Here is a 27,551-nt window from a genome sequence, read left to right as displayed (position 1 = left end):
TGTTCTGTTTGTCCTTCCAGGCTCTTGGAAAATGGAAAAATTCCTGAACCGCTTCCACCTGAGTGAACCTGAAGCAAGCACCCAGTTCATGACCCAAAACTCCAAGGACTCCCAAACCTCCAGATTCCTGTAGCTGTTGATAATGGCCCCCAAGGACAAACCCAGGCAGAGATAACTGCACACTCAGCCTCAGACTTCATCTTCTAGGCCAGTGTCCCCACTGCCCACCACTGATGGTCTGGCCTCTGGGTGTGGAACCCCTTATCTTCCAAATTAAAATTAAAAAGTCATCCAAGGCTGTCTGACTTGTTTTGTTTCCTGACCCATCTTCCTTCAAAACCTAACAAGAGGACATCAACCAGTGCCTGGCACAGGGGCTTGGGGCCCTCCTATAAATGCAAGTGGCTGGAAGTAGGAGTGGGGGAGCAGGGGCACATTGACAGGCAGGAGGTGGGAACCCCCAGGGAACCCCTGAACTGTCACTGAGTCACTGGGTGATCTCGAGCAAATCACTTACCCTCTCTACCTCCTGAAACTGAGGGGACAAGTGGCAGGGTGCAGGTGGTTTATCACCACCCAGGCCCTTTCCAGGTCTGCATCCAACAACATCCATTCAACATTTATGAATGATGTGCCTGACCTTCTGCCAGGTGCTGAGGATACACTGAACAGGGCAAACAAGGCATGCTGCTTGCTTACAGTCGAGTCAGGGAGGGAAATAGTCATCAGATATCCACAAACAAATTGTAATAAATAGTGACAAGCACTATAAGGGTAGAAAAGGGGACCCAATTTATGATGCAGGTGGTGGAGATTGAGGGCTCAGGCAAGACCTCTCAGAGGAGACAATATTTAACTTCAGGGCTGAAGGGTTGGGCAGGGGTAAACCAGATGGATGGGCCAGGGGTGGAAAGCATTCCAGACAGCACCTGCTAAGGCCCTCTCTCTGGCTGGAAGGGGCATGTGTGAAATGCTCCAGCAAAGGAAAGGCCAGTAGTGTGGCTGAAGTGAAGTACAACAGACTAAGGAGAACAGCTGGAAAGGTGGGCAAAGACCACATGCCAGGCCTTACAGCCAAGTTAAAGTTTTGGATTGTATCCTAAAAGCAATGAGAAATCACTGAATGATGATAAGCCAGGAAGAAGGGAGGGGTGACATAATCTGATTTATGCTTTTAGAAAGCTATGGATAAGCTCCCAGGATATCCCTTTTCTCCCAGGAAAGGCACTTCAGCGTGTAACTCCCCTGGATCTCCTCCGGAGGATGCCTACCTTTCCCACCCCGTGATGCCTTGGAATGACCTTGCTGTTGTGGTCTCACTCACAGTCAAAAGCATGACTCCTCAACCCCATGCCCACCCCCACCCCACACCCAACTCCAGACCTCTCAGTGTCCCCTCCCAACTTCCTCCTCAGCTCACTTTCCCTCCAAGAGTTAATAACCCCTCTCTCCTTGGCTAGGTGCATCAGCATTGGTGACTCATAATGTGCAAAGTGCTTTGAGATCCCCAGATGAAAGGGGCAGGCTGCAGTTAGGCACAGAGTTATTACCCTCTTAGAGCCATGTCCCATTTAGCTGAAAGTCAGAGGGGCTCTGAAGGACCTCTTAGCCAGGCTAAGCACCCATTTAATTGGAACATTTTTAGTGTAGGGATCTGTATAAGGCAATGGAGGGGAAAACAGAGTTTGTAGAGGAAGAGAGAATCGGATGATGTGCCGCTCTCCCATCAATAGACTGGGCTTACTACCCGGGTGATGGACACCAAATGCTTGTTCTCTAGAAGAGCATTTGATGCCAGCCAAGGGCAAAAGGAACCGGAGGCAGTACAGGCTTCTGGAATCCCCCACTCCCTTCTACTCCACCAGACAAGCTTGCAAGCAGAACTAAAACAAAAAGAGCAAAAGGAAGGGTCCATTTGCAGTGTCATGGAAGCAGCCTCAGAAGGGACTTCCTGGGTGTGCGTGTGTATGCGAACCTCACACTTCCAGGGACCTTCTGCCCCCAGCCTCCACCCCACCAGGCCCAGAGTGTAATTGGCAGCTCTGGTTGGTACCCAAGGCCAGGAAAAACAGAAGGACAGCTTCCTAGAGCAGTCCCAAATCGAGACACATCCTCCCCTCTTCTGCTTTTAATTCCTTGCGGCTAGCATGCTTATTTTGGGTGAGGAAAAAAAATCGGATGTTTATCTTTCGAGGAAATTATCGGCTTGCCTGCTTTCCTTCCCCCTTCCTTCCTTTCTTGGCCCCTGGTGTTTTGGGCTTTTAGTTCAGTTGCAAGAGAGACCCCCAACCTGCTGTCCCCAAAATGTGAAGAAGGACCAAAGCTGAGCCAGGTCCTAGGCTGAAGCCAGCCCTGCCAATCAGGCCAGTCCCTGAAGTCACAGAGTAGGAGTCCCAGTCGTGGGGAGTCAGCGGGGGGATCTGGAAGCCAAGGAGACCCCTGGGGAAACCCACCCTTGACTCAGTTTCTGCCTGCAGAACACTTTGGGCCTGTAACCTCCTTTCTTTTCACTACCTCTTCCAAGAAGAAACAAGGCGAACAGGTAAGTTGCTTTGAGACCTCTAATGAAACAGCTAAGAAAAATACAAAGGAACATTAGTGACCCCTTTACAGGGACAAAGAAAATTGATATCATTATTATCTTCATTGTCATTATCAGATAGCATTTACTGAGCAGATACCATCTACATACGAGACACTGTGCTAAGTGCTTTACCCACATTATCTCATTTAATGAAAGTGCTTTACCCACATTATCTCATTTAATGACTCCACTGCTTCATAGCCTACCAAGGGCTTTCACTTAGACTCTCGCATGCAATTGTCACAGCAGTGAATAATGTAGGTGTTAGTATTCTCCTCTGATAGGCGAGGAAACTGAGATTCTGATATATTAAAGAGCGCAAACAACCAAGTTAAGTAACCCTGGAAGTTTAAAACCTGTTCTATAACTAGTAATGGCAGAACCTAGAACTCAAGTCCTCTCACTCTTAGTCTGAAAGGTAGACAGTGCTGTAATTTTACTCTCCGGACCACATAAACTAAATGTCTGACCTTCTATCTCTTCAGGAGCTCCTTTCAAAGGGTCAAAGAGGGAAAGCCAGACGTTCCAGAAGAATTGAAGGCGGGGGCCTTCCCTAGGCGGTAGCCCTTTCCCCAGCTTCAGCAATCCTGGACCAAATGTAATTAGTCAGGAGGGCCCCTGATACTGCCACGTAACAACTGGGTGCCCAGCCCAAGGCCATTACCGCCAGTCCTGCCCAAGACCACTATCCCAACCATTTCCCACCCTCAATCCCTTCCCCTCCCCCTCCCCTTCCCCAGAGCCACAGAGCCATGGCTGGGTGGTGAGTGTGTTTAGGTAAGGAAGAGAGGCGAAAGGAAAGACGCATAGGAAGGCTCCCTGACCAAGAGGAAGAGGAGGAGGCGGGGTCAGGGCTGAGCAGCGACTGGACAGAAAGAAAGCCTGGTACATGCATCAGGTGGTGCGTTTTAAAGAGCACAGGTTTTCTCACCTAGCAGATCTAAATTCACATGGAATTTCCACCACTTGATAATCCTGCGACATCGGCCAAATTCCTTAATTGCTCTGGACCTGTGTTTCAGCTGCAAAAAACATAATAATGAGGAAAAAATGGAAACAAATGCCTTCCTCCAAAGATTTATTGTGATGACTTAAAAAAAAAAATAGCACGGAGGGCTCTCCAGCACGATGCCCAGCACGCGGGCTGTTCTGCGAGTGGATGTTTTCTTCTTCCCTGCCCCCACCTCCCCCCTTCTCCCCAGCTCTGCTGGAGCAAGGGGTGAGGTTTAGGATAATAGTAAAGAATCATCTTTTCCAGATAAGAGTCCTTCCCAAGAGACCCATCACAGCCTCTGCAGCCCCGGGGAAAAGACCAACTGCCAAGGGAGCCTCGAGCCCCAGCCCAGCATCACCCTCCCAAGCTAAGCAAAACACTGGGAGGCTTGGATCAGGAAAGACAACCAGTTCCTTAGCAACTAACAAGCATTTCCCTGTAAAGACAAAGACCCTTCACTCAGAATGTTCCCTTCCCCACCCCCAGCCTCCCCAGGTGTCTGATCCTCTTTTCAGGAGTAGGGCTAGGGGCAGCTGGCCCCCTAGGATATTTAGGGCCCTCCCCGCTCCCAGCTGTCCTGATATTACCTGCAATTATCCCACAGCACCTTTCATCCTCCTGCTAATTAACTTTCCTATCTACCCCCGGAGCTGCTGGGAGACACGTGACAGACACACACAGAGGAATGGCCATTTCTCCCCTTCTGAGACTCTCACTCCATTTTAGAGACCAGGAAACTAAGGTTAGCCTGTACCTGGAGAGTTTCCATGTGCCTCCTCAGTACTTGGAAAGCAAAACAGAAGCTGGAAGGGTTGGTTCAGGAGAGGGGAGGACAAGATCCCTAGATATTTGGGAGGTGGGAGGGAAATGGGAGAACAGCAAGGGAAATGCACTTTTAAGAGGACAGAGGAATCCCACGCAGGGGACAGGAGGCAGCACGCTCCACCTTTTCTCTGAGTACCACCTTGGTGTCACAGGTTCAAGTTCTCCTGCTTAACAGGGGGGAGTTGAGGCATTTTAAAGGGGAAAAAAATGAAAATGTTTCAATGAAAAGGAAAGGAAAAGAAAGATTCACAAAGAGAAGAAACAAGCAAAGAAAGACATGGCCATCTGGTCTAACGTAGCGGAAAGAACCCCCGAGCCGAGCGAAGACCTGATTTTAGTATCAGTTCTACCATTCACCGCTGTGGAAGCCCGGGCAAGCCAGCCCCGCTTTCTGAGCTTCAGTTTCCTCATCTATAAAAATAGTTTGGGATGACTATTCTCTGGAGTCTTCTCCAGCTGAATGTTCTGCAGTTTGGTAAGGGTTTAATTCAGAGAAAAGGCTCCCATCACTATCCCTTTGGGGGTGGACAGAAGCCACAAGAACAGGCTAAGAACAAGCATCCTCCGAAGTAAACATGAAAAAAAGAGCCAAGTGCATTTGCTGCAGGAGCCAGAAAACAATACTGGTTAAAGAGGCGAAAGAGGAGTGACAGATGTGGGAGTGACACTGGAGTGGCACTGGAGACCCTGGGATTTCAGGAGAACCCAGAAGCAGAAGCCACCAACAGATCCCATCCCTCCCGCCCTCCCCTCAAATCCAGGCCAGATGACACCTACTCAAAAGGCCCATCAGCACCCAGTGGGGAAAGATGCAAAGGGGCACCCATCTGCCCTGGGTTCTGCACAGAGGGGCAGAGGACAGAGACGTGACTTCGGGGCCTCCCAGAGTGCTCTGAACGAGGTCCAGAGACAAAAGTGCTCCCTCTATTTCTTATGAGATGGAGTCCACCCCACTGGCATAAGTCAGCTGAGCAGGAAGTAGAGGGTTAAAAGGAAAGGGGCTGACCTAATGCTTATTAATGAAAGTCTTGGGTCAGCCCAGATCTAACCCACCCCGAATCCAAAGTTATCTTGATAACTTAGACTGGATCTAACCACAGTGGGCCTGCCTGACATGCACAGTAGATTAGATTTTAACCTGTCACCTATACCACATTATAATACTTAAAATCCCACCCATCATCATATTAAGACCATTTTCTTACATTTGTTCTAATCATGTAACCAATCTGCGCATGCTCAATAATTAGATCACCTCTAATTACATCATCTGGGACCATTGTGCTCATTATCCTAATACCTGCCCATCTTTTGATACTATAAAACTATCAGGATTACTGCAGTTCCAAGAGACAGACATTTGGGCCAATAGGCCATCTGCTCTCCTGCTATCTGCCTAGTAATAAACTTTTCTCTTTTTGAAAAAAAATTAAAAAGGAAAGGGGCTGAGCCTCTCAGAAAGGCCCTGAATTGTAACTTTCATTTCCATTCTGATAGTGAAAGCAGGAGAGTCAGCTGAGTGTTCTTAGAGCCTGGGGAGCCAGGGTGCCCTAAAGAAGTCCAGACACCCTCCACCCCGGCACCACATCCCCTTTTCACACTCCACTCACACACACACCCAGAAACCACTGGAAATGCACATTCAAATCACCCTAAAGTGATACTCAATAAACACAGTGTGGCTGCAGGCCAGCACACAGCCACTCTCCAGCGTTTTAGGGAGCTAAATTGTGTGCTAAGAATTGAGGGGACTATAAAAGAAGCCTAAAAGGCTCTGCCCTCCAGAGGCTTTTACTGTACAGTGGGAGAGAAAATGGACAGGCGCATAGCTCATGGAGAATCAGGTGACTGTGCAGCCTTCAGAAGTTCCGAGTCAGAAAAGAACAGTAGGAAGAGAGGTTAACAAGGTAGAAGCACGGGGGGCATCCGAGCTGGGAGGGGGTACAGCAACCCCTGGAGGGGAAAGGGGCTTGAGGAGGAAGTCTTGAAGGGGATGTGAGGTTGTTTTGAGCACAAAACAGCTGCTGGCCCATAGCCAGTGGCTGTCTGCCCCCCCTCACCCTATACACAGAGACCCACTCTTTGCCATTCAACAATGTGTCCTCAAATGCTGATCCACAGACGGCACCTACAGTCCAGCATCTGCCCACGTGGGCATCTGTTTGTCCCTGAGAACCTGGCCCCCCTGTCCACACAGGCTCTGCATATACAAACGTGCACACACACTTACACATACCTCTACTCTACGCATCCTGCACACACATGCTGTAAATACACCAGCCCACGCAAAATCACATGATGTACGCACCCGCTAGACTCCAGGCTATCGACTCTGCCAAGCTCTTTCTAGACCTCCATGCAAGCTGTGCACACACGCATTGCTCAGCAGGGGCCAGTGGGAACACAACATCTGCATGCACATGCCATCCCCAAAGATGCATGCCATCCCCAAAGATGCATGCCAGCCCACGAGGCACACTGTCCCTGGATTACACGGAGGACCAGACAAGGCCTAACTACAGCTCTCACTTTGTAGTCTCCTGGTGCAGCAAGTGGATTTTGGGGGGTAGTGATGTTTGGTGTGTGTCGTTTTTTGTTGTTCTTTTTTTTTTGGTAGGGGAGGGGGTGTTGCCCTTTCTGGTGAGGACAGGAACCAGGCCTTCCCCTGCAGTCCACAAGGAAGGCACCCAGACACACGCCCCTCCTCCCAGCGGCCCTGCCTCGGCCCCTTTCCCGCTGCCAGGGCAGGGAAAGGAGAAGCTAAAAGTGGCTGGTCTGAGTTGCTAAATTGGTCCTTGGCGGAGCAGGGGAAACGCGTCAGTTCCCTGGGGAAGTGGCGAAGCCCAGGGCGGCCACATGCCCCTGGGCTTCTACTCCGATGGAACAAAAGTTGCTCAAATAGATCTGACGCTTTGTTTTCGAACCCAAAATACCCTGTGGCGGCTGCCGGAAGCGTGACCGCGGGAGGGAAGTGGGGCGAGAGGGGAGGATTAGTTCGAGTTTCCATTGCGGCGACTTTTTCTTTCGCTTGGGGTCTAGAAGAAGCGCTGTCTCGCTGATCTGAGAGGGTTCCGGAGAGTGCGGAGTGCGGCTCTGAGATTTGGGGCTGGGGTACCGCAGTCGCCCTCCATCCGCTGCCATCGCTTCTCCGGAGGAGGAGGAGGGAGGCCTCTGAAAACCACCCTGTTCCTCATACACCGTCAGAATTTCACCCCAGGCCATCTGGTGGCCGGTGGGGAAACCGACCCAGGCAAGAGGGGCTGATGCCGCAGGCAAGGGCCCAAGTCGCAGACACCTGAGTTTGTCCAGGGAACTTTGATGTACATCTTTTTTAAAATTTTATTTTAACAAATGTCCTATTAACACAGAGTTTTTCAAAGCGCATCCAATAAATTAGGCCATAGCTGAACTAAAACACAGCCCCAGATGTTCAAATTCAGGGGTACCAGTGCTAGCTCCAAAGTGCAAGGATTGGGGGAGAATTACAGCATAAAATAGGATCTCAATACGCATTTTCATCAGTCTCTATCCCCTTATCCTTACTTATTTTTCTTTACAGCAGTTCCCACCACCTCAACATATATTTATTTGTTTATTGTCTGTTTCTGACAGGTTCCCATAAAGCCTTGAGCTGTTTTGATCACTGCAATGTTTGACACATAACAGGTGCACAATAAATAATTGTGGAATATCGAAAGGTCATCAAAGGCTTGCTACACCCCAGACACTGTGCTGGGGATGGGTGGGCAGGGGGCAGGTGGGGGGGGGGGACAGTAATACAATAGGAATACAATATAAAACCAGAAGTGGTTCCTGTCCTTACGGAAACGGGGGGGGGGGGGGGGGGGGGAAGACAGCTATTTCCCAAAGAAGTACATAAGTAAATGTAAAACCAAATGGCATTATGGCCACCTAGCAGTGGTATTTGGTGTCTCACTGGGAAGGTCTTTCAGAGTAAGTGATGACTGAACCGTGATCTGAAAGATGAATGGAATTTAACTCTGCCAAGACCCAGCTCCCTGCCTCTGGGCGGACCCTCCGCAGGGATTTGCAGGCAGGTGGTTTCCTATCCCCCACCCAGGAGAATCGAACTCGCGGCCCAGGAGGCTGAGCTCGCTGTTCGGCCGGCCGCCAGGGTTCTGCGCCGTCAGGCCTGGGAATCCGGGCTGCAGTTCAGAAGCGGCCGCGCGGGCTCCGTCCCTGGGTGATTTTTACCGGCTTTTAATGACGGCAGGGTAATAATCCTAATGAAAAACTCCCTCCGGGTCCGGGCCAGCCAGACTGCGATGAGGAAACCGAGAGGCATTTCAGAGCCGCCGGTGACTCACGCTGAGCTGTGCCCCGAGCCAGCCTGCCGCTGGGCGCGCAGGACTCCCGGTTCCCTTCCCTGCCGCGCGCTCCGTCCAGCGCGGCCTCCGGAGCGTGGGAACCGCAGACCGCACCAAGCGCGCTGGGCCCGGAGGCCCCGAGTCGGAGGCCCGCGCCCACCCCTGGGGACCCCGCCCGTGCGCTGGAAACCCCGCAAACCCGGATCCCCCCCACTGCCACCCTAGGTCAGCCCAGCGGCTGGGGACTCCTTTTTCTGCCCCTGCGCGGGTCCTCAGCGTCCTCCCTCTCCCCACCCGTGACCTCGGAGCTCCAGCTGCCCACGTTTTGGAGGGGGCCACACTCTAGTGTGTTCAGTTGCCCCCAGAGATCCCAAGCCCTGCCAGGTTTCACATCCAGTCCCTTGACGACGTTTTTTCCGCCAGTGCCTTAGTTTCCCCGAACTGCGTAGCAGTGGCTAAGGAGTCGCTACATCCCCACCCCCACCCCCACCCTGCCCCCGGGTGGCGGGACTATTAATTACAGTTTGTTCTTTGCTTTGAAGATGAAAAGTGCCAAGGTCATTACCACTCAATTAACGGGGCTGTTACCGCTTGAGTTGGTGTCTGATTAATTCTACCCATCCCCTACCCAACCTGGGATAGCCATGATGCCTCTTGATGCCCCTTCCTTGTACTTTCCCAGGGTCCTTCCTTCCTCCCTCCAGGATTTCTCTCCCTCCCTCCCTCCCCCCCCCCCCCCTCTCTCTCTCTCTCTCTCTCTCTCTCTCTCTCTGTCTCCCTCTCCCTCTCTCTCCCTCTCCCTCCTTCTCCCCCCCTCCAGGAGTTAGCCCCTTTTCTTGCTCTTGCTAACACTATCAGGAATGGGACCTGTTGGTGTGTCTGCTCCATTCATTCTTCCAGAAGGATTTATCAAGCACCTGCTGTGGGCCAGGTTCTAGCTGCTGGAGATAGAAGAGGAGGGACAGAGACCCAAACTCTTGCCTTCCTGGAGCTTACATTCTAGTTGGTGCCCAGATGTCTGAACGGGATCTAGCTTATATCCAAGACTCCAGTCTGTCTCCCTCTAGGAGCCCTGGCTCATCCATACAACAAACAGTAACCAGCCTACTGTGTGCCAGGTAATCCTTGAAGGAGAAGTGCTGCAAGAAAAATGCTGATATTTTCTCATCTCAGAGATATAAATAAATAAATAAAGCAAAAGCGGGGGTGGGGGGCGGTGAAATGGCAGCTGCTGCCAGAAGCCACCTCCCTTTCCTTCCCCTCCCTTGCCCTTCTTACTTCTTCTTACTTAGTGATCTTAGTCCCCTTGTCACCTTGATTGGACCAACTTCCTCTATCAGGCCCTCTGCTCTCCCTGGACAGTCCCTCCCCCAAGTTCTCAGTGGCTGTACCACCTCTGGGTGTCCTTACCATGTCTTGTATATGCACATTTCTGCCAGGATCTTATTCCTCACTTAGCATTAACTTGCCAAGTCCCTGACAGCAGAAACCTTGTCGTTAAGGTTGTTTCACACCACAAAGAGCACAGGGAAGTGCTCAGTAAGTGTTTATTTCACTGAAATGAGAAGGCTAAGTCCCACACCCAGGATGTGTGCCCTGAAATGGAATTCTGGTGGACAAGGGTCCCCCTACCTCAGGCTGGGGATGGGGGGTTCAAATGAAAGGACCAGGAGGGAAGGGTGAAGTGGGTCAGGCTCCTCCACAAAGTCACCATGCCACAAAGTCACCGATGTGGACACCTGAAATTAGTCCACAACCACTTGCTGAGCATCTGCTGGGGGCAGGCACAGGGCTAAGTGCTGGGGATAAGGAAGATGAATAAGATTCTGTCCCTGCCCTCAGGAAGCCTGGAACCAACTCCTCTCCTCCATTAGCCTTCCCAGGGATCCTGGGCCATGAACAGCCCAAATAATCCTGCAGTATCTAAGAGAGAGAGAGAGAGAGCTTATGCCCCTTCTCCTTTGTCCATCTGCCATGAGTCTGGACAAGAAAATGCCTGGCTCCCGTTAGGGCTTCCCAGCAATATGCAGACCTCTGGTGGGTTAGCTGGGCCAATACTGATCCCTCAGCCTTCAGAGAGTTAGCCAGGGGCAGCTTCGACCCTTTAACTCATGTTACTGTAAAAAGGATTTCACTTTCCTTTGAGAGCTGTACCATGTGACAAAGGTAGGGAAGGCCTGCCTAAGCCACCTGATGAAAGAGAATGCGAATACAGCTGAGGAGCTTGAATTCTGGACTCCAAAAGAGTCATTAATTGCTTTTCTTTGGATCCCAGATTTGTTTACCCCATTGAACAGCAAAAAAAGTCTGCTTCTAACTCTTCACCTATATGGATGGGACAAAGGGCCGATTGCTTCAGGCTGAAGAGAATCTCCAGGCTGGGAGCTCATAAGAGAGAAGGATCTAGAGATTGCAATGCTCTCTGGTTTCTCAAAAGTTTTTCCTACAGGAGACAAACCTGCCAGCCTTCTGGATTCAGCCTCTAGCCCGTGAATGAGGGCTGGGTATGCTGAGAGCAACGGGGTTGAGAACTTGCTTTCATCTGTTTTCTCTTACCTCTCCCCCTCTCCCTCCTTTTCTATCACTCCCTCTTTGCACCCCCTGACTGCCCCCTCAACTGCCCCCACACACACACACACAGATGCATCTTTTCTGGTTCATTTCAAATGGCAAAGTTCCTCTTTCCAAAATAAAAAACCCATCCCCCAAGAGTCCTTTCTAGCAAAGACACTCATCCCTCCCAGCTGAGACAGGGGCTGTCCCACAGTGGCCCCAAGGGGTATAGGAGGCCCTCTGAGCACATGACTGCACTAACCCTCCATGAGCCCCTGAGATTTGCTGCTAGGACAGCGAAGTTCCCATTACAAGCCTTCACCCCATGACTCATTCTTCTTTCTCCCTGAGAACCCCAGTCCAAGCCCGACAGAACCCTTAAATTTGATTAAGAATTCGAAAGTATTTCTCCTTCAAACCCTTTCAGCAATAGAATAAGACACTAGTGGATTAATAGAACTGAGAGGGATTGAGTGGTTATTTATTCCAACCCCTTCCAGTAGCTCAGAAGCAAGAAGGGCCTGCCCAGGGTCACATAGATAATTTTATGGCAGAACCCTGACCTCCATCTTCTGGACCATCTATGTCAGTTATGCACTGCCTTGAACTTGTGTATTGGGAAGGGTCTCCGAACAGCCCACTTTGGGGGCCGTCTCCCCTACCCCTGTCAGGGAACATTACTTTGTAACAAGATTCTCCTTCTGCTGACCAGACTCTCCCCAAAATTGCTTGAAGTCTGATCAAAAGCAGCCTGATTGAACCTGATTATAAGGAGATAGTTTGAATTTAGGTACAAAGGGCTGATTAAAACGAAAGTGTATAGGGGGTGCAAGTGTAGTTTAGTGGTAGAACTCTCGCCTGCCATGCAGGAGACCAGGTTCGATTCCTGGCCCATGCACTTCCTAAACAAACAAAAGAACAAAATGTCAACAAATGGTGCTGCAGTAAGGGGATACTCGTGTGGGAAAAGAATTAAATGTGATCCCTGCTACACAGCATACCCCAAAAAATTTTTAAAAAACCGAAAAAGAGTGGAAGTATTTGTTTGGCCTGGAAAGAGTGATGGCCTTTGGAAGCAGCCTAGGGCAGGACACAGAGGGACACAGTTGCCATTCCATCTACTGAGAGGCCCTGGCACAAGCACTGCTCCCCCCTGACCCGCCTGCAGGGGTTCTCCTTTACTCTTCTCTGGGCGAGGGCTCCCTCTTCTCCATGCTAGGTCCATGGGGAGCCGGGAGGCAACGTTCAAGTTTGTGTTTGCTTTACTCATCACTTTCTCCACAAGTCTTAAACCTATCCATCCTCTTACCCACATCTGCCATCTCATTTCTTCCCCCGGCTGTAACTGCCAAGACAGCCATAATGCAGACAAGGGAGAGTCAAGAGCATTAGCTTTGGAGCACGTGAACCTAAGTTCAAATCTCTCCTCAGACACTTTCTGGCCAGATAACCTCCAGAAACCTATTCCAACTCTTCCAAATGCCTGAATTCTTTCATCAAAATGGGGGGTGGGGTGGGGGGTTGAGGAGGCAACCCTAAGAAAAGTAGTTTCTTACAGGAAGGTTATAAAGAATGCAGAAGATGAAGCAGGGTCACAAGCGCTGACACAAGACACAGAGCTAAGTCTTCACCATCTTCCGTGGCTACAGAAGCGCCACACACGGGGCTCAGCTCTAAAATTTTACCAGGAGCGCCATCCTCAAAAGTCTTCATGAAAGCCTGGGGACTCTGTTTGGCGGACAAGGATGTCTCTCTTCCTCAAGCTTCTAGGCAACAACCTACCCTCAGAGCTGGCAGTTATCACCGAAGAGGGTTGGCCAGGGAGGTTCCACTGGTGACCTCTAAGTCTCCTGTGACCCTCCTGTGGGGCACACAAAAATGGAAGACAAGTGAAGACTTTAAAGAGAGGTGCCATCCAGGAGCAATTCCATTAGGGCAGGCCCTGTACATTGGTGCACGGTTTGATGCATGGAACACCAGACGTCTCTATGCCCCAAATCTCCCATTACTTGCCACTGTGCCTGATAGCCCACAATTAAACCTCATTCCACCAGTATTAATGAGCACCTGCTATTTTCCAGTTATCATGCTAATCACAAGGCTTAATTCCTTTGGGTTATATATTACCCTTTCTACACATTTTCTTGTAAAATGCAAATACCTCTGAGAAGGGCAACGCATCAAAGCACTAACATCCCAAGGTTGAATTAATTTGGGGGCAGATGGGTCTTTCTTGTAAGACAGCAGAGAAGGATTGGACACCTTTAGCAAAAAGGTGAGTTAAAGTTCAGAGGTCAGAGGTGACTGTAGGAATAAGGGCCAAGACAGAGCAGCAGCCTTGCCTCTTCCTGCAGTGGATTTCTGGGGTCACATCTCCTTTCCTATCCTTTCACCAAAATAACACAGCCATTCCCTCCACAGGCAACAGCAGTCTCCATAAGTGCAGCTGGCAAGGCTGGCTGCATTCCTTGGGAGAGAAGAGCCAAGAGCTGGGAGGCCTTAGTCCTATAGTAAAGGGGCCGCACCTGCCTTTGACCATCCCCAAGGTGAGGACGCCCTGAATCAGTGCCTACTTGCTTCCCAACAAGTTCAGGGCTTGGAGTTCAGGTAATTAGGCTCTTGGCAAGCTCACTTGAGCCTACCAATAAAACTGAGACAAACACCTTCAGTCCCTCTTCAGGAGGGAAAGAGGAAAGAAGGGAGAGAGGGAGGGAAGGAGAAAAACTTTTCTGTGCTGAAATCAAGGCTTGGCAACCTGAGGAGAGAATGCTATTAGTCTACAAAGCAGCCACTCCAAACACCCTACCCTCGCTCCACACCCAGGGCTGTCTCCTCTTTCCACATGCCACCATCATAGGAGAATAGCAGACACCTGTGCAGGCTGCAACCTGAATAGGAACCAGACAGTGAGAGCTTGAGCTGGGAGAGGCAGGTTTCCCAGGGCATGGCCTCCTTCCACAGCAGAGGAGGGAAGAAAATGGTGACAGAGGAGGGAAGGAAGTGGCATGAGTCCTCTGCAACTCCAAAAAAGTTCAGAAGGGTGCTCCAGAGTGTTAAAGAGCAGCTGAGTGATTCTTTGTACCCTATCTTATTTCATCCCCAGCTGCCAAGTGCTCAATCTTTATTTGGGCTCCTGGAGAGTCGGGACCAGAGCTTAAGGATCTCTGGGTTGGCACAATGTCCAGTAGATACCAGCCATACAAATGGGAGTGGGAACTTCTCCCACCCCTTCCAATCATAACCATCAACACTTCTTGTATATGAGCAGTCTGGTATGGAGTGGAGTTCTACACCTGGTCCTTTTGGCGAGTTATACACCTAACACTCAACCCTGGTACACAGGAGGGAAAGTGAACATTCTGTCACATGGCAGCCAGCTGGAGAATATTTTTTTTAATATTTAAAATTTTTATTAATAAAACCAATCAACATACAATATGACCATTCTTTTTTATCACATAGTTGTATATTCATCATCATGATCATTTCTTAGAACATTTGCATCAATTCAGAAAAAGAAATAAAAACAGAAAAAAATTCATATATACCATACCCCTTACCCCTCCCTTCCATTGATCACTAGCATTTCAATATATTAAATTTATTTCAACACTTGTTTCTCCTATTATTTATTTATCTTTAATCCATATGTTTTACTCATCTGTCCATAAGGCAGATAAAAGAAGCATCAGACACAAGATTTTCACAATCACACAGTCACATTGCAAAAGCTGTATCATTATACAATCATCATTAAGAAACATGGCTACTGGAACACAACTCTACATTTTCAGGCAGTTCCCTCCAGCCTCTCCATTACATCTTGACTAGCAAGGTGATATCTATTTAATGCTTAAGTATAACCTCCAGGATAACCTCTCAACTCTGTTTGGAATCTCTCGGCCATTGGCATTTTATTTTGTCTCATTTCGCTCTTCCCCCTTTCGGTCGAGAAAGTTTTTCAATCCATTGGTGCTGAGTCCAAGCTCATTCTAGGATTTCTGTCCCACATTGCCAAGAAGGTCCACACCCCTGGGAGTCATGTCCCATGTAGAGAAGAGGAGGGCAGTGAATTTGCTTGTCATGTTGGCCGAGAAAGAGAGGCCACATCTGAGCAACAAAAGAGGTTCTCTTGGGGCTGACTCTTAGGCCTAATTTTAAGTAGGCTTAGCCTATCCTTTGTGGGGTTAAGTTCATATGAACAAACCCCAAGATTGCAGACACAGCCTATTGCTTTGGTTGTCCCCACTGCTGGTGAGAATATCAAGAATTCTCTACTTGGGGAAGTTGAATTTTCCCCCTTTCTCACCATTCCCCCAAGGGGACTTTGCAAATACTTTTTTATTCACTGTTCAAATCCTTCTGGGATTTATTGAAGCATCACTCTGGACAAACCTACAAAATCTCATGCCCTACTCAAGGTAGCTGGAGAACACTTTAACACTAATAACCACTTATTGAGTGCTTGTTAGGGCACTGGCATAAGTACTTTACAAGGGTTATCTCATTTAATTCTTCCTAAGAGATAGGCACTGTTGTTATTCCGACTTACAGATAAGGAAACTGAGGCTAAAAAGGAAATTCAGAAACTTGCCCAGAAGCTTTAATAAATTCTTAACTGGAAGCTCTCATTCTATGCCAAGAACTAGCAGGAAGGAAGGGGAAGGCATCTTGCCCCAAAGACTCTCCTCCTGTGTGCAAAAGTCTATCTAGCCTCCAAGTGTTTGGGGGCCATCTCCGTGGTGGTCACCCTTCTCCATCTCCCCTGGAGCCCTTGGAGCCTTCAAAAGCACCAAATGCTCGCCTGACCTCTGCCTTTCCCAACGCGGTCCTCTTCGGAATTGGAAGGAGGTTTCTAGCTCCTGAGCGCGCGGGAGAAGTCCTAACAGGTGGGAAGGGGGCCGCAACTGTTTAGAGACCTCTCATTTCCTTCCCGCCACCTCCGCAGGCTGAGTTGTGCCTCCGGCGGAGAGACATAGGTACTGCGACTAGTTTTGGCGCGGGCCTCCAGCCCAGGGCCGCGGAACTCAGGGCGTCTCCCAGCCCCGGGTAGGAACCTCACCGAATCCCCTGCAGCCTCCGGGTGCACTTGCGGCTGGAAGCGCCACAGAGGGGTTAGAACTCGTACTGGCGCGGCCGAAGCTATCCGGTTGCCGCCGCTCCTGGCCTCTCTCTTAATTAACTGCCAAGCCCTAAGGCCAGAGGCTAGAGCCGCTGGCTAATTTTTCACACCCACACCCCCCCTGCAGACCGCCTCCCTGGGTGACGCTACAGCCTGTGCGGTTCCTTTAAAGGCTGCGGGTTCCGTTCTTCTTTTCTTCTCCACTGGATGCCAAAATATGCAAATCCGGGGACCGGAATCTGCAGCCAAATTGAGAAGGAGAAGGGGCGCGGCCGGCGCGTCACCGGATCCGCTCCTTGTATGGCTCTTCCCGGCTTGGCTCGCCGCCCCGCGACCCTCCCTGTAGCCGCCGGGGCCCCTCCCGCGCCCGGCCCGGCTCACACCGCCGCCCACGCCCCCGCGCTGGCCGCTAGCCCCCCGAGGGAGGGAGCTGGAGGCGGGAAGCACTGCCAGGCCCGGATTCCAGCCGGAGCCAGGGACCGCTGCAGCGCAGTCGCTTCCCGCGCCGCGCAGGCGGGGAGAGCCCGGGGGCGCTGTGCCTCCCCTGTAGAGGTGTGGGGAGGCTGGCGAGAGCTGTGCCGGGGGTGGGGGCGAGGGGACTCGCGGGTGGCGGGAATCCCTCTCTTCCTGGGAACTAGAGAAGATCCAGGGGAGACCGGGCCCTCCCACCCCCAGCTCTCCACCGAGTGAAGTAGAGGGGAGGGGAGCGAGGTTGTGGTCCACCCCCAACACAATGTGCAGCTCGGGAGTTCCTCCCACGCGTCCCCGGCCGGCGTGGCCCTCCCACGGCGTGAGGCCCGGGGATCCTCTCTTCCTTCTTGTCAACACTCCTACTCCCCCTGAGAAAATTCACGTTACCCCAACCCCGACTCCTCAGCGGGGGGACGCGGGATCCACCGCGCCCACGTGGCCACCGAGGAGGGAATCCTCCCACGCCAAGCCGGTGTGATTCGGGGTCGCTCCCGCAAGCTCCCTTCCTCTCCTCCCCCTCTCCCGCGGCCCGCCCTGCGCGCTCACGGAGCAGGCCTCCGCGAACCCACCAGCCACCCCCGGAATCCACTGCCGCTCGGGAAGGTGACAGCCTTCCGGGTCGGCAAATAGGCGGCCCTGGGCTGCTAGGCGTCGGCAGGCAGCAATGGGGACAACCCTGTGGAAGGCGATGGGTAAAAGTAGAGACTAGGGGAGGCCGCCGAAGTGGCGCAGAGACTTTGAGTTCAGCGTCCTCCTGCTGCAACTCAGCGGCGGTCCCTTCTCAGGGAGCAATAGAAAGCAACTGCGCCCCGGCCTGCTGGGCCTTCCTGCCAGTCCGAGGCCAAAGGAGTTGCTTTGGAATTTACCCGGGATATGGTGCACATGTTTCCTATCCCCTCTCAACTTCATTCCTTCTTTTTAATCACCAAAACTGCACATCCTATGACCCTAGAGCCCGACCCTCGCCTCCAGCGCAGCGAGCGGCTCGACAGCTACAAATGTCCCCGCCACCGCGTTCAGCCAGGTGTCATCGCCGGGTCAGGGGCCCAGGGAGGGGCAGAGATGTGGGCAGCGAATCAGAATGAGGACGATAAAAAAAAAAAGTTCTCGGAATACTGGAACAAGGAGCACTGACACGCTGAAACTCCCCCTCAAAGGGATAGGCTCCCTTTCTCCAAGTCTCGGGGAGGGTCCTGAAAGTGAGGGACGCCACAGGAGCTGGTCCGAGAGCACACCTTCCGGGTTTCCCCAGCAGTTCCCAGGCTGCAAAGGGACACCTCCGAGCGTTTTCATTTCTCTTTCTTACTGCTAGCGGTGTTCGCAGCCACTTCCAAACAACCCCATTCCCCCTGCACCACCACCGCACCCCTAAGCGCGCTCTCCAATGCAGACCTAAAAACCACAAGGTTATTTGTTTTGTCAACCCCGCGCTCTGCGCTTTGAGCTTTGAGCTTTGCTTTCAACTGCAACCCTCTTTCCTCTCTTCTGCGTTCATTTCCCTTCTTTTCTCTCTATTTCTCTTTCTTTTTTTTAAGAACGGCGAGTGGTGCGGGCGCTGCACGTTGGCTGCGGCCCGCTTCCTGCTTTCTAATGTTCCATTGTGAGGAGCTTCCATTGTGACGTCGCGCCCCTTCGGCTGGGCTTTGTCTGTCCATATATGGGCAGCTACGTCACGGAGCTTTCCCGGGGCTCAGATAAATAGGCTGGTGGAGTTCCCTGGCTGGGAGCTTTTGGGCAGCAGTGAGCTTGCTAGGAAGCGGCGGGGCTGGTGGTGGTGGTAGCAGCGGCGGCAGCAGCGGCAGAGGCGGCGGCGGCGGCGGCAGCGGCGGCGGTGGCTGTGGTGGATCGGGGGGCGGGGGGCCCACGGGCGCGTGTCTGTTTGTGAGATCAATACCCAGGCCTCGTCCGACCCCCGCCGGCCGAGATCCCCCTGCCCAGCCCCACCCCCACCCCCCGCACACACCTCACCTCCCACCACTAAACGACCCAGCCTCATACGACACCAGCTGAGGCACCCACAGAGGATTACCCACTTTTGCCCCCTTTCCCAACCCCCTCCCAAGAAGATCCCCTCCCCTGGCCCACCCCTTCCCCTCTTCCCTCCCCCCTCCCCCCGAACTTTCCCTCTCGCATGCTTTTCCCCTGCACCACGGATCGCCTCTCGGATGCCGCTTGCCTGGAAGCTGCGCTAGGAGCGAGTGGCGGCGGTGGCGGCGGTGGCGGCGGCGGCGGCAGCGGCGGCAGCTCGGGAGTGCTATGACCGGCAAACTCGCCGAGAAGCTGCCGGTGACCATGAGCAGTTTGCTAAACCAACTGCCTGACAATCTGTACCCCGAGGAGATTCCCAGCGCGCTCAACCTCTTCTCCGGCAGCAGCGACTCGGTAGCCCATTACAATCAGATGGCTACAGGTAAGGGCGGCGGGGAGGCGGCGAGGCAGCAAGGAAGAGAGGAAGAGGAGGAGGGAATGAGCCAGCGTTGGATGGACGGACGGACGGACGGACGGATGGATGGATGGATGGAGAAATGGAGAGATGGGGGGGCTAGGAATTTTCCGGGGGGCAGTTGCTTTTCCCACCCACTCCTCCCTCGCTCCCGGATTGGGAAGGCTCGGTTGGCGACGCCACGGTAAAGGCTTCGGTTCTCCCGGGTGGGGGCAGCCGCCGACCAGAGGGAGGTAGGTGCGAGCAGCTCTGGGGTTCTCCCTCTCCACGCAGGGGGCCTGATCGCCCGGCTGCGCACAAGGCGTGGTGCTGTCGCCTCCTTTCCCGGGAGGAGCCCAGCGTCTTTTTCACCCGCGCTCTCCTCCCTTACTCCCTCAGCCTCCCACCCGGGATGGAGCCATGTGCGGCGTGGAGTCCCCGCGGTGGGAGAGGTACTGCGACGCTGCCTTTCCGGGGCGTTCAGGAAAGCCGTGGGGTGTGGGGACGGCGGGGAGAAGGAGGGGGCCCACCCGCTGGGGGCCTGCCACCGCGGACGATCCCGGGGCCGGAGAGCGTGGGAAGGGCTGCTGCTCCTGTTTTGGAGACACGGTCCAGTTTTCCGCCTCCCCTCGCCCTAGGTAGCTGGGACTAGGCTTTCCCCCTCCAAGGAGAGCCGAAATCTCCTTCAGGCCTGGGGGAAGCTGGGGCCGGGAGAGGCGGTGAGAGAGCTCCCTTTGCGGGCGGCTCCCCTCCACGCGCCGAGGACAAAGCGTCAGAGCGCTCTGGGTCGGTGACCCGGGCGCAGCGCGCGTGGAGGGTGGAGGGTGGACTTCCGCGGGCCAGGAAAGGCGCGGCGTCCGGGAACCGACAGGGCCAAGGCAAGCGGCCGAGTTGTGTGCGCAAGAGAGCGACAGCCTGGCGCGCTCGGGGTCTGAAACTACCTGTAGCTGCAGCTACCTGCCCGCCCCACCTCGGGAAGAACAACAATGCTTCTCGCGCGCGCGCTTGTGTATGTGTGGTACGTGAGTGTGTGCGCGGCGTGTGCGGCGGTGTGTGTGCCGCAGCCACTCCACACCCCGATCCGTAGTATTTTGCTGTATCCAGGTTGCGCCGGGGAGTGCGGCACCGCCCGCTTTGCGCCCGGCGCGGCGTTCTTCTTACCCCACGCGCTACGCACTCCACCCCGACGCGCCCTCGGCAACCGGGCGAGGACCTGGGCACCCGGGTCCTGAGCCGACTCGGCTTCACTCACCCCTCCCCTCTCTCCCCCGCTCTCCGCAGAGAATGTGATGGACATCGGTCTGACCAACGAGAAGCCCAACCCGGAACTCTCTTACTCGGGCTCCTTCCAGCCAGCCCCGGGCAACAAGACCGTGACCTACTTGGGAAAGTTCGCCTTCGATTCCCCTTCCAACTGGTGCCAGGACAACATTATTAGCCTCATGAGCGCCGGCATTTTGGGGGTGCCCCCGGCCTCAGGGGCGCTCAGCACGCAGACGTCCACCGCCAGCATGGTGCAACCGCCTCAGGGCGACGTGGAGGCCATGTACCCGGCGCTGCCCCCCTATTCCAACTGCAGCGATCTGTACTCGGAGCCTGTGTCTTTCCACGACCCCCAGGGCAACCCCGGGCTCGCCTACTCCCCGCAGGATTACCAGTCGGCCAAGCCGGCCTTGGACAGCAACCTCTTCCCCATGATTCCTGACTACAATCTGTACCACCACCCCAACGACATGGGTTCCATTCCGGAGCACAAGCCTTTCCAGGGCATGGACCCTATTCGGGTCAACCCGCCCCCTATTACCCCACTGGAGACCATCAAGGCGTTCAAAGACAAGCAGATCCACCCGGGCTTTGGCACCCTGCCCCAGCCGCCGCTCACGCTCAAACCCATCCGGCCCCGCAAGTACCCCAACCGGCCCAGCAAGACCCCGCTTCACGAGCGGCCCCACGCGTGCCCAGCCGAGGGCTGCGACCGCCGTTTCAGCCGCTCGGACGAGCTGACCCGGCACCTGCGCATTCACACGGGCCACAAGCCCTTCCAGTGCCGGATCTGCATGCGGAGCTTCAGCCGCAGCGACCACCTCACCACTCACATCCGCACGCACACGGGCGAGAAGCCCTTTGCCTGCGAGTTCTGCGGGCGCAAGTTTGCGCGCAGCGATGAGCGCAAGCGCCATGCCAAGATCCACCTCAAGCAAAAGGAAAAGAAGGCAGAGAAGGGGGGTGCGCCCTCTGCGTCCTCGGCGCCCCCGGTATCCCTGGCCCCGGTGGTCACCACTTGCGCCTGAGTTTCGGGCCCTCAGATCCCCACTTTCCCCCTTCACTGCCTCCCGGCTGCTCGCCTGAAAGCAGCGGGAAAACCAGCTACCGAGGCGCAGGGGCCGCGCCCAGGCCTCTCCATGGACGTGCGGCCCCTCGCTTCCCTTGAATGCCCCCCGTTCCCACCCTTTCACACCGGCCAACGGTCAGGGGCCAGGGCAGGAGGCGCCTTCCCCTCACTGCCCCCCTTAACCAAGGTGTGGGGGCGGAAAGGTGGCGTTTAGCCCGCTTTGTTCAGTTCGGATCGCCTTGATCCAGGGGCCGCTGGGCTGCGCCAAGAACCTGCAGGGAACTGAGGGCGCGGCCCGCCCAACCTCGCCGGACCCAAGCACCTCACTGTTCCCCCCACGTCTCCCTTCGTAGCCCCTCGTGGACCTGAAGGGGGGAGGGGTAAGGAGCGCACCAAAGCGCAGAGCTTGCTGCCTGCCGCACGCACGCGCGCCTGCGTGCGGGGATGCGCGCAAGTGTGTGCGTGCTCGCGTGTGTGTGTGTGTGTGTGTGTGTGTGTGTGCGCGCGTTTGTGTGTGAGACTCTTGAGCTGAACTGGGCTGTGTCCACCCAAACTCTTCCCCACATCAGGGCCGCAAGCCGCTGGGGGGTGTCTCAGGCTGGGGCCCTGCGCGTGGCCAGACGAGATGGTCTTCCATCTGCTCGGAAATAATGTTTCTTACAGAAATGCCTCGGATGCCGCCGGCGTGGTGCTGCTGCCGCTCTGGTTTGGCCCCCCAGAACCCTTCTCTTTTCCGAGCGCTTCCCTCTTAGGCCTCAGGGCAGTTTGTCTGATCTGCGGGGAGAAGGAGCAGCCATCACTGAGCCTGCCTTTAAAATATATATATATATATATTTCTTCAGCCCCTCTTTTTAAAATCCATGTTTCTGAGTTTGTCCTCCTCCCTCCCCTTCTTCTCCCCTCTAAACCTTCTCTCCGTGTCTTTCAAAATCTTCTCCCAGAAAGGCAGGCCTCAACCAGCCACCCCATTTCACCATCTTCTTATTATGATTTGTCTCATTCACACACCCATTTCTCCTTCCCATCACTGATAGGAAAGCTGGATCTGTTTCTGCCCTTTCTCATCACCAACACAACAGATAGAATTTAAATATACATTTGTAGTGTGTTTATGTATATGTATGTATGTATGTGTGTGTATATATACATATATATGTAAAACACACACACGATATGTATTCCTAGCAAAATAAAATATCTAAGGTACATGGTTATCCAGCGCAGTGCATCCGAATAAAGAGAATCTGTAGGCTTATGCAGTTTTAAATTTAATTTTTGAAAATTGATGAGATTTTATCTACATATGCGTGTGTGTGAGTTGTGTGTGTGTGTGTATATATATACACACACACATATATACATACATATATCTTTCCAAATTTTTCTCAAAGGTATGGGGATTTTTACATTAATCGATTGATGAATGAAGCATAGCTTTTCCATATCCTAGTTTCACCTTCTCCCTGCCCTACCTCACCTCTTCTCAGGCACCCCCTGCCCCCCGGCTGTCCTGGCCAGGTCTTCTCTGCACAGGTGTGACTATTTGGAAGTGGAGAAGCAGGGAAGGCTGTTCTCTGACACCGCTTCCAGCACAGTCTTGACTGAATGTACTATTCCCTGTTAGCGTTATTTCTCCAACGGTCAGGAAGCTGCCCAGAGAGAAGGAACAAAGTCTGGAGTTTACAGAATGTCTGTTTTTAAAGTCACTTTATGCGTTTCCCACTTTTTTTTTTTTTTAAGGAAAAAAGCACCGTGGGTTTGTTTTGTTTTGTTTTGTTTTGTTTTGGTGGTGGATAAATAATACTAAAAGGACTCTAGTGAAAGGGGGAAAAAAATCAAAGAGCAGGGGGTTTGTGAATTTCCAGGTACTTGGACTTTTCATAGAAGGAAAAAGAAGGAGATGAAGTTTGCCAGGAGGGCCCATATATTTTTCAGCTGAAGGGTAAAATCTTTCTTTGCAGAGACAGTATTTTGCTGAATACTTTTTATAATGTGATGATTATTACAAACAAAAATTTTGGTCACTTCAAAGCCGGAAGGAGGAATCAGATATCCTTTAATATTTTTTTCCTTGCTCCTTCTGGTATATGCATGCCACTGCATGATAGCTCTGAGTTTTCCTTTGTTTTAATAAAACTGTTCTCAGACATTTAAACTAAACTAGGAGAAAAATAACTTTGTTGCCAAAAGGTTGTGCTATCCAGATTTTTTATATGTCTGCATGTTTTAAAACAACAAAAGAAAAATGCACTCTAACTTACGTGAACTGAGAGAAAAAAATCAGGTTTTAAACAGGAAAACCTACGGGGAATGATATTTTTTGAAAGACTTTTGTATAAAGTTGAGTACTTAGAAAAAGACAAACCAGATGTAATATATTTTGTGGATGTTTTTATTTCTTGGATTTATAGTACCTTATACTAAGGTTAAAAAAAATATGCTTGATATTGTGAAAAGGTGAAATTCTTCACCAACATTTCATTTGCTCCTTTGTCACATTGTTATGCCAATATAATATAGTTAATGAAAACAGCATTTTTAAAAACCGAAATATTGAAATGGTGTAATGTTGTACCATTTGCACTGTGAGCAAATGCTAATACAGTAAATATATTGTGTTTGCTGACAATCAGCCGGCCTATAAATCTCCTTATTTTATTTCTTGTTTTCCTAGCATAAAGTTTTGGTTTGGCCTGTTTTTTGTCTTGTTTTGCTTTTGGCTGGTGGTTTGTTTGATAGTTTCTTATGCCCGGTTGTGCCGTTCTTGCTCTGAAACTCTCTAAGAGGAAACGTGGAACTTGGAGTTTGGGGAAGTTAGTCAGAATTTTGTATGGGTTCTCATGTTTACAAATCCAGTTTTGAGTGTTTGATGTGGTTGTAGGAGAAAAAGCTTTCCCTCCACCCTTCTGGGAGCCTCAAACTGTCAGAGAGACTAGGCGAACAGATTCAACTCAAGGGATTCAAGGCAGGTGACCCGAAGCTTCTAGAACCCTTGTGTCTGGTTTCCAATGCGTAATTGGGGGAAAGTGGAGAGGCCTGATTTATGAACTCTGATGGTCCTAGGGAGCACCCGAAGGGGACCCTGGAGGGTCTGCACTGCCATCCTTAGTTCCCTTGCTAAAGCTTCTGTAGCCTGAAAACCAGGTGGAGCCTTGAGAGAAGTTCTTCAGGGTTGGCAAACTAACCTGAGAGGTTGAAAGCTCTTTTCTGGTCAAATAATTGGGGAAAACTCAGGTTTAAAAGTTCTATGATTTCAATCCCAATTGGATGGGATTCCCCAGACCTCGATATTTACAGTTGTCTGGTGAAGATCTTGGCTAAAAATAATAATAATAATAATTTCTTTTTTAAGAAAAAGCTCATAGCTTTTGTGAATGACCCAGGGATCAGCTGCTTTCAGGGGAAGAAAGGATGTTTGGCATTTGGAGAATCCACAGAGGATGTTTTATAGCATCAAACCCTCGCATCTTATGACTTCCATAAAAGCAATGCTTCTCCTATGAGCTTTCTTCCCCAGAACTTCCCCTTCCTTAGCTGAGTTTATTTGCCAGCCTCAGATTTCTCCTTTGCTCTGGAGGAAACATGTGCCCTCTATTTCCTTCTCTCATGTCCACATCTCCATCCTGCTCCTCTCCCATTATTCTCCATAGTGTTTAGAATCCTTTATACCTGGGAGACTTGTTCTAGAACAATCTTTTTAGACAAGCCAGTCTCCTCTCCCTCCCTTTCTTCCTGCTTACCCTCTAAAAACCTCATCAGGCTTCTTGTTGGGCGTTTCCCATATTATCTGCCACACCAAACATTAGGGGCTTGGCGCATGATACTGAGCATGCAAATGTAGCATCTGCCAGCCCGTGAGTAGGGGAGAATGTCAGCCTCAGATGTGCTGACCAAGTCAGCCAAAAAGCAACAGAAATATCATAGATCCTCCCTCCTTAGAACCTACTCCTGCTGTCTCAATCCAGGCCCATCATAGTGGGTATTTCTGGTTGGCTACAGTTACCAAGAAGTTGACGCCAGACCTGGGTGGAGGAGGTGGGCTTTGGCTTTAGAACAGAAGGTTTTTAGTGAGAGGTGAATAAAGAGGATGCAGAATGGAATCTTAAATTTTCACGCCCACACAATTCTAGACCTTTGGCTGCCATCTTGAATTCCCTTCTCCCATCTCATGAAACTTAAGCAATTTATAAACAGCCACAAGGTGTTATCTTTCTTTTTAACAAAGGGAATCCAAGATGGTCAGAAAGTCTTTATGATTAAGCACATAACCCATCTCCTTGTTAGACTTGATATTTCTTTCTGGATTTCTTTGTGTTTTTCGAGTGAATATTATCAGAGGAAGATAGCATCATTGGGTTTCTTCATAGTTAGCACCCAACCACACCTGCACCTTCTCCAATCAAACCAGGTCTTCAGGGTTACACTTTAGTCAACAGGGTACTATGCTGCATGATTAATAAACTCACTTCCCATTGGCGGACATTACTCAATCCAACCTAGTTCAACCACTGGGTTACTTGGCAATATGGCAGCCCGCCTGACTGGCACCAGCCCTGTGTGGTGTAATCACTGATTCACATTTTACAGCCAGATAAGACTGTCCCAGATAGCATCAAACCAGCAAGCCACCCAGCCTATCTGGGTTTTGTAAATGGGGGTAGGGGAGGAGGACTCTCAGTTCTGAAACTTAGGGATGAAGTTGGGGAGTTGGTGGAGAAAAGGCCTGATGGGGCTATCATGAGAAAGAATCAATGGAGACTTTGGAAATAAAGGGCCTTAGAGCAAGATTGGGCATAAAAATATGGAAGAGGTAGAAGCATCACTCCTTCCAAGCAACCCATGAGGTGCTTGGAGATGAATGAAAGGACGCCTACCTCATATACACATGCACACCTAGGGAATGCGATATTGAAAGTGACGATTCTTTTTAAAATTGTATTTGGAAAACTGGGATCAGGTATAAATGAGATATTTTGAGAGAACTAGGGGCAAGAAACAATGTTTTCATGTAGTGGTGGTGGTGATGACTGTGTGTGTGTGTGTGTGTGTGTGTATTCACAAGTATATAAAAAGGCATAACGAGGTGGATTCTGGCAAATGAAGGTAATAAACATGTGGCCAGTTGTTACTGATCCCCTTCTTCTAGTCCAGAATGTGGCTGCCATAGACGGGGAGGTTGTGAGCTACATTTTCTCCCATGCAAAGAGACCAGCTCACCTGGTATTCTAGAATAATAAACCTGAGGGAAAGTAAGAGGTCTCTGTGTATACTGAAGATTAGAAATCACACTAGCAAAAACTTAACAACTAGCAAGAAATGACTTGCTTAAAGGAGCCATGACAGGCAGGCAATGGTGGCGCAGCAGCAGGGTTCTCACCTGCCATGCTGGAGACCCTGGTTCAATTCCCGGTGCCCGCCCATACCAAAAAAAAAAACATCGTAATCCTAAATCTATTCCAAGTGGGTTTTTTTTGTTTGTTTGTTTTCAGAAAATCCACTTGTGTAGAGAGGAGAGAGGTCTACAAGACAGGGGAAAGACCCTAAATGAATGTCAGAGCTCCTTGGTCAGACCAGTCTCTGGGACATAATCACTCACCCATCAGTCTTCCGTAGAGGCCAAGGGCACGTCAGGCCCCAGCACTGCCTCAGTCAAAGTCACGGCTTCTCACAGCATCCCCAGCTCTCTAAACCCTGGAAGCTTCAGCACTATTTTTACCTTGAGGCCCCCACCTCTCCCATCTCTAAACATTGGCAACAATTGGTCATTTCCACAGTCCTATGCGAAAAGAGGGATGGGTAAGGGTGGGAGGTAGTGTGATGAGGCTTTCTCCAATTAAGTCTCTGACTGGTCCAGGTCCAGGTAAGAAATGACCAGGCCCTGCCAGATCCTCAGTCCCATTCTCCGTGGCCAGTCCTTCTC

At 51.5% G+C, this 27,551-nt stretch overlaps 2 protein-coding genes across 3 annotated transcripts in view; both read left to right on the top strand.

The window, feature by feature from the left end:
• Positions 1-290, top strand: part of PEBP4 (phosphatidylethanolamine binding protein 4) — a 217,628-nt gene extending 217,338 nt beyond the window's left edge. For both annotated transcript variants that reach the window (XM_077152773.1, XM_077152774.1), the window contains one exon: positions 21-290. In XM_077152773.1, coding sequence (XP_077008888.1) covers positions 21-133 — 113 coding nt within the window. In that variant the 3' untranslated portion in view covers positions 134-290. The remainder of the gene's footprint in view (positions 1-20) is intronic.
• Positions 291-19,120: 18,830 nt separating this feature from the next.
• Positions 19,121-24,263, top strand: EGR3 (early growth response 3). The gene is made up of 2 exons (XM_077152772.1): positions 19,121-19,287; positions 20,581-24,263. Exons 1-2 carry the CDS (start codon positions 19,134-19,136, stop codon positions 21,588-21,590), a joined length of 1,164 nt encoding a protein of 387 aa, XP_077008887.1. The 5' UTR covers positions 19,121-19,133; the 3' UTR covers positions 21,591-24,263.
• Positions 24,264-27,551: the final 3,288 nt, after the last annotated feature.

This window comes from Tamandua tetradactyla, chromosome 3 (genome assembly GCF_023851605.1).
Source record: "Tamandua tetradactyla isolate mTamTet1 chromosome 3, mTamTet1.pri, whole genome shotgun sequence".
NCBI classification, from domain to species: Eukaryota; Metazoa; Chordata; class Mammalia; order Pilosa; family Myrmecophagidae; genus Tamandua; species Tamandua tetradactyla.
This window is presented reverse-complemented; position numbering and strand designations above follow the sequence as displayed.

Bases quoted from the DNA above. Each gene is read 5' to 3' on its own strand.
- EGR3 (XM_077152772.1), top strand. From the start codon at position 19,134: ATGACCGGCAAACTCGCCGAGAAGCTGCCGGTGACCATGAGCAGTTTG. The intron at 19,288-20,580 runs GTAAGGGCGGCG...CGCTCTCCGCAG, and splicing joins TTACAATCAGATGGCTACAG to AGAATGTGATGGACATCGGT.